The sequence below is a fragment of the Euleptes europaea genome, chromosome 2 (assembly GCF_029931775.1).
Source record: "Euleptes europaea isolate rEulEur1 chromosome 2, rEulEur1.hap1, whole genome shotgun sequence".
NCBI classification, from domain to species: Eukaryota; Metazoa; Chordata; class Lepidosauria; order Squamata; family Sphaerodactylidae; genus Euleptes; species Euleptes europaea.
Window position 1 is genome coordinate 88,838,526 of NC_079313.1, and position 7,022 is coordinate 88,845,547.

Below are 7,022 nucleotides of genomic sequence, written 5' to 3' on the forward strand. Positions count from 1 at the left end.
GGAGTGCCCCAAGTCTCACAGCAGGGCAGCCTATTTTAGCCGTTGCACCTGCTCTCTATACCTTGTGCTTGGAAGAATTCAAAGAGCAGCGTGGGAAGGGGACGGAAAAGGTCAGCGAGAGGGAGGGATTCTAATTAGCATTAGGTGGGTCGCCAGCCTTGGACCCCCCAGTTGACCTGGAAAGATGAAGGGGAAGGTCCTATGGCCGTTCATATGTCCCCCCCACTAGTGTTTCAGTCTCGTAGATTCCTCATCACCAGTCAATCAAAGCGAATGCAGTGTTTGAAATATCCAGTTCGTTCCTTTAATATAATAATGGATGCAAACGACTGTTTTAGTCTTAATTAGCTGTTAATCTCAAATGAAGTTTCCTGTTGTGCCAGACAGTGCATATGCTCGTTATAAATTTGCCATTGCATTTGGGCTAATTAAATAGGTGCTAATATAAACATTTGTACATATGGAAAATCCTGTGGTCCTTGATCCTAGCTAAAGTGGTTAGAGAAGAACTTATTCCTGTCAATAATGGTTCGTGCTGTTTTTGAAGAGAGAAGACGGGAAATTAAAACAACAGCTAGATGTTCTGATGCTTGGATTCCATCTAGTCTGGCATTGGCCGAACCCAGTCCTGAAAACTTGATCCACCAAGCCGAGTACAGCTTACTCGACTTTAAACTAGGGTGGCCAGGTGCTTCACGATCCCATTTTTTAGATTTCCATATAAACAGCAAAAGAGGTTTTCTGAAATTCTTGGTACGTGGCTAGTGGCTGATTTTGGCTTGGAGGGTTGCACCTAGCTGGTGCAAGATAGATGAATCCTGTGTTCCTGGAGACCCCTGAAGAAGAGATGCAAGCGACGCAAGCGATAAGTTATTTTTATTCATCTTTTGTTTACCCTTTTATCCTTTTTGCAGGCTCCCGATGGAAATCAATGTCCAACCAGGAGAAGCAACCCTACTACGAGGAGCAGGCACGACTCAGCCGGCAGCACCTGGAAAAGTATCCCAATTACAAATACAAGCCCCGCCCTAAGCGCACCTGCATTGTGGAAGGGAAGCGGCTCCGTGTTGGCGAGTACAAGGCACTGATGAGGAACCGGCGCCAGGACGCCAGGCAGGGCTACTTGATTGCGTGAGGCTCCCTGCCCCTTTGTCCCATTTGCTCCCAAGCCAGGAGCTCCACGTTGCTGAAATGCACGTGGGTTTTTTGGGGGAAGGGGCATGGCATTGCTGGGGTCCAGGAGTTCAGGCCCACACCTTAGTTCTTAAACAATTTCATCTTGATGGCAAAGACACTACTGTGTTGCGCTGACACAGGCGAACAGCTAAACTAAGGGTATTAACTTCCAGCGTCTCCATATTCTCACTGACTTCTAAGGGAGCACACATGTGATTAAATGCTTTGCTGGATCACATTGGAGTCATTGGCACTTTACAGGAGACAGGCAGCTCTGAAAGCCTTCCTGGAGAGGAACAGGATTTCCAGCAATGCTTGGCTGCTCAGGAGTCATGGCAGACAGCTAGTCTGTTCCTCTTCTCTCCACCAAATGACCGCATTGCACAAACGCTTTGACCCCACGCATTGGTGTATCAGTTTCCATGTGGGGAGGCAGTGCTTGTTTCAGAAGGGTAGCTCTGAATGACAGGGAGGGTGGATTGGGAGGAGCAGGAGGGAGGAGGCAACCCCTCCTTACGCTGTTGTGTGTTTTCTAGGCCCCAAGGCAACCAAGTGCCGCCTTCGTCCTCTGATCTCATGTACCAGCGTTCAGTTGGGATGCGGCTGGCCTCACCCCTGATGGATCACTACTTGCCCCGTGGTATGGAGCCAAACATGCCCGTCATAGTCAACACGCGCAGCCTGAAGCCAGAAGAAGGGGATGGGATTGAAGACAGCCATTCGGTGCCTGATGGGGAGATGTACCACTACAGTGAAGATGAGGACTCAGAGGGCGAGGACAAGAGCGATGGGGAGCTGGTGGTTCTCACAGACTAAGCCGATGGGGTGTGGTGATGAGGTGGCATCAGCCTTTGCGCTCTTAACAGCGTAAAATAATTCACTTGATTGGAAGGAGGCCGGGGGAGGGGGGGAGTTAAGAACATAAGAAAAGCCCTGCTGGATCAAACCAGGGCCCATCTAGTCCTGCAGTCTGTTCACACAGTGGCCAACCAGGTGCCTCTAGGAAGCCCCCAAACAAGACCACCATCAGCATTATCCTCCCTGTGTTCCACAGCACCTAATAGGCATGCTCCTCTGATCCTGAAAAGAATAGGTATGCGTCATGACTAGTGTCCATTTTGACTAGTAGCCATGGATAGCCCTTTCCTCCATGGACATGTCCACTCCCTTCTTAAAGCCTTCCAAGTTGGCAGCCATCACCACATCCTGGGCCAGGGAGTTCCACAATTTAACTATGCTGGTGTTGAGTTCTCTGACATGGGGATGGGAGGGGGCACTTAATGTATTCCTGGGAAGGGCAACCACCAGACCTGGCAGTTGGACTTAATCATGTATACAGATGGGCATGGGGAGGAGATGAAGAGAGGATCCAATAGGTATATTTCTGCTAAGGGGCAGAGCTCCTGTGTTCAGGATGAAAGGACAGTCCTGTCCCAAAGCCTGGAATTCAGTGTGGGAACAAACCTGTTAGTGACTCAGAGGGAGTGTGATTTGGAATGGAGGCCAGTAAAGCCAGAAACTGTCTCTGGAGGAACCTTCCAGTTTGTGGGTTTGATGCCAGCATTTGCGCTTTCAGGAGTGGAAGAGCTCACTACTTCTGACCTATCTCCTTTCCCCCAATGTTTGGGGCACCGCCAGCTGAAGAGAGCCCTCACCTGTTGGCAGCCGGGCCAGCTGCCTCACCCCGTAGTAGCCACACAGTCGCCACCATTCAGCCGACCTCTCTGGGGCTTTTCAGCTGGCTGTAACCAAAACGTCTGGGTGGAACACTTGTTCACTGTTCATTCCGGATGTCGGCCAGTTCGGCCTCTCTCCCCCCCCCCCTCACTTCACTTTGTCCTGTGTTTGTTCCTTTCTACTCCCACTGGCCCTGCCAGTAAATTCCCATGGAGCCATTTTTAGCTCTGGACTTCAATGAATAACAACGGAGGTCTCAGAGGGGCCCTCTATACCCTTGGCAGCCCAGGCCCAGTTTGTAAATTAAGCCACTACCCATTTCCCTCCTGCACTTGTTTGCTTGCCAGTTCTCAGTGTACGAAGCGAGAGGAGGGCACCCTGCAGCTGTGGTAGAAAGCTGGCTGAGAGCCTTAAGGGATCTCTAGGTGAGGAGCTGAGAGTTCCCTCGGGTGGAGATGCCCACTAGGTTGTTCTCATCATGCCACTAGTCATGTGAGCCAGTGGCGGCGGGTCTCTCTGTCATCTCTGAAAATTCATTCTCCCACTTCTGCACCCAGCTCAAGACATTTTAGGTGTCGCTTGTGTAAAGTTCCTTGATTGCTTACCATACCCAAATCCTCCTGCATTGGGTGGATAGCGCACTGTGATGGCTCGTCTTGTGTCCCTCCGTGGTCTGAAGCATTTCTACCCTTGCCGTTGCTGCCCTTATACGCTGGTTGAAGCAGCTGTAGTTATGTGGGGATGGTTTGAAGCAGCTGAAAGGTCACTGACCAGTCATTGGAGGGGTGGTATCTGAGTAGGGCTGCCAACCTCCAGGTAGTAGCTGGAGATCTCCTGCTATTACAACTCATCTTCAGCCGATAGAGATCAGTTCATCAGGAGAAAAGGGGCGCTTTGGCAATTGGTCTCTATGGCATTGAAGTCCCTCCCCTCCCTAAACCCTGCCCTCAGGCTCTGCCCCAAAACCTCCTGCCAGTGGCGAAGAGGGACCTGGCAACCCTATGTCTGAGGGTAGGGTCATACAGAAAGTAATGGCTTTTCAAAAGTACAGGGGCCTTATAAAAATGTGTGAGCGTGCATGTTTGCATTCAACCCTATCCCTCCACATAGTTTGAGTTAATCCTATGGAGGATTTCCACAGATGGAAAGATCTGTCCATGAAGCATGGCTTTCCTGCCTCCCCATTCCCGCTGCATCCATTTGCTCCTGTTGATCCCTTCCCCCTAGGAGCAGCATTTGAGGGGAAGACAAGAACATCATGCTCTGTGGTTGGAAATCCTTCCACCTGCAGAAATGGTCCATTGGACTTTGGCCTCTGTCTCTAATGGTATATTTTGTCACATCTAGGAGGCCCTCTGAACATTTAAATTGTCCTTTGACGAGACCCTAGTGCCGTGTTGTCGAACCTATGGCATGCATGCCAAGTCCGGCACGCCGAGCCCTCTCTGTGGGCACGCGCTGGGGCTTTGAAGGGAGCGTGGAGCCGTTCAAAGCCCCCCCCCCTTCCCTGGACTCCCCGCCGCCCGGCTTTGAAGGGCTCCGTGCTGCCGAGCCCTTCAAAGCCGCCCCCCTTCCCTGGACTCCCCGTGGCCCCTCCCCCTTGCCGAGGTGGGAGGAAACCTCAGTATTCAGGTTAAATTGCTGTGTTGGCACTTTGCGATAAATAAGTGGGTTTTGGGTTGCAGTTTGGACACTCGGTCTCTAAAAGGTTCGCCATCACTGCCCTAGTGAAATGCTCATAATACCGTAGGTTTAGAAGTCTATGTGGAAAGCTTGCACTCTCTGCTGGCAGAAGATGGAATTACATCAAGAAGACAAATGATAGAACCAGTTTATTGACTTACATTCTCAGTTGGAAAGAGGCACAGAGGTGCTAATGCCACATGGAGAAGGATTTCTTGTCCCTCTCCCCTATAAAAGTCAGACTATTCCTGCATTACAGCACGTGCATGCACACACACACACACACTGTGTTGTTTATTGGCAAGTGAACTGATCTGGAATTGAACAGGAAGTGGAAGGGAAGGCATAAGACCGCGGTGGGGGGGAAGGCATTCTTACTCCAAAATCACCTTTTCCATCTCATTTTTAATTTGGAACAGAATTTTAAAGAAAAACTTTCCAGGCCATTTGTGAGCCATTGCAAAAGCATCCCAAACCATCTTTGGACAAAACTAAAGAAAAACCCATCCATTTTAGTGCCATGTGAACTATTCCTGGGACCAAAATTTCATACTCCTCCCTGCGTTATAGAACAGACCAAACCGCTTCTTGCAAGAAGCACAGTGTAATGATTCCCCCTCCCGCAAGTAAACCGTTTGCCCTTGCACCTGAAAAAGTGGGTACTTGCTCAAAATATGTATTCCTCAAGGAATATATTAGTCTTTGAAAGTAACAGGGCGCTCCTCTGTTGCCTTTGTCACAACAGACTAACACCCTGACCTTTTAGCATTTTTACTTTCTTGTCCCCTCTACTGGCTGCTTCAGCACTCTGTCTAGATATTTCTTTGTAGCTCTCCAGTAACCCATCCTTTCCCAACTGTCATCAATACTGAGAGCAAGGACAAGTTCCCCAGTTGGTTTCCTTTTAAATAGTTGGCACACAGGCTCTAATTCAAATACCGATTGTGGAACTGGGGTGGGGGAGCCTTCCCTCTGATATACCTTCTACTCAAAGTCACATTGTGAGCTGCAGATTGCCCCATCAGGCAAATATATATTTGCCCCAGTGCAACGCATAGCAGCCCCATGCAGATGTTTGGGGGTGGGGAAAATAGCATGGGGAAAACTTAAATGTGTGCATCACAGTCCTAATCTGAATGAGGATCATGGCCAGCTTTTTTTTTTTAAAGTCCTGCTGAAAATTCCATATGTGGAACTTCCCAGCGTTTTGTCTGCCTGGGCTCTAAGACACAAGTTCATTGGAGCCAAGAAGGCAGGGCAGGTAAAACCAAAGGAGTTGTTGGAACAGACTTATGAGGAAGAAGTGAGATTATTTCTTGCAAGGGCAGAAGCATCCCAGGAAAAGGTCAATTTTGCCCCTTCCATTCTTGTACAAGCTTGTTTGTTCTTATTGCTCCCCCCTCCATTCCACCAGTGTGCTCTGGCAAGTGGCTGCTGTTCTTTTTAAAATGTCTGTACATATAGATAGAGCTTTATTTTGTTAATAAGACTAGTAACTTAAGCTGTATATTTCAACATACTTGTTTATAATGCGTTTTCTTTTCTTGGTACAATTAAAGATGTTTTGGAGCCAAGATCTGTGCTCTTCTTAGTTCTGTGAAATCCATTTGAGCCCACCCCCACACACCCTGTGCCTTTTAGCCGTATTCCTTCTGCAGTTGAAGCTCAGAGATCTCTCTTGACTTTTCTTCTCGGTTCTGGAAGAATATTGGACAGGCAAAGCTGTCACATTTTAGCTGAAAATGCTGGCGCTGATTAGGAAGCTCTTGGGAAATGTTTGGACCATTTTTACATATCTTGGTTTGGGTGTGTGTATCCTTCTTCCTAATGACTTTGCATTGGCTTTTAAAATGCACACGCAGATGTTCAGTGGTTTGGGGCGCTTAACATAGAAGACCCACCATTTTACACTGCAGGATTAAACATGCCCATACACCAGTATTTGAATGAAAAAACTTTTATGAGGAATTGAATTAAAGCGGGGTTGCTTCAATGACCAGTCACCCAATAAAGAGAAGGAAAAGGTTAAAAGATATTCCTTGCATCTTAGTTTAAAAGCTACTATCTGGCTCTAGCCCAGAGATGTCAAACATAAGGCCCAAGGGCTGGAGCCAGCCCCTTGAGAGTTCTTATCCGGCCGGCGAGGCATGGCCCGGCCTGACCAAATGACATTTATGTCATTTCTGGCCCTCATAACAATTGAATTTGACACCCCTGCTCTAGCCTATCATTGAAACCAATTTGAGGGCCAACTACATGTGATACAAGAGATTGGTGATTGTGAATCTGTGTATGTGATGCTAAAAGCAGCCCTGGAGGAGGGGACTCTGGATCAAGGCTCTGAGGGGGTTACTTCCCCTTGCACTGCCCTCCACTACAAATTGCTCTCTGTTGGAGTTGCCATTTGCCCCTCAGAGCAAAATCTATATGTACCCATATGATTCCCTTGTACAGCTCTACGGAAGGGTAATTAAGATCAGAAAAAT

General features: G+C 48.4%; 1 protein-coding gene across 3 annotated transcripts in view; it reads left to right on the forward strand.

Annotated features, from left to right (window-relative positions):
• Positions 1–1,992, forward strand: part of SOX13 (SRY-box transcription factor 13) — a 61,733-nt gene extending 59,741 nt beyond the window's left edge. For all 3 annotated transcript variants that reach the window (XM_056844245.1, XM_056844247.1, XM_056844246.1), the window contains exons 13-14: positions 915–1,131; positions 1,713–1,992. In XM_056844245.1, coding sequence (XP_056700223.1) covers positions 915–1,131; positions 1,713–1,992 — 497 coding nt within the window. The remainder of the gene's footprint in view (positions 1–914; positions 1,132–1,712) is intronic.
• Positions 1,993–7,022: the final 5,030 nt, after the last annotated feature.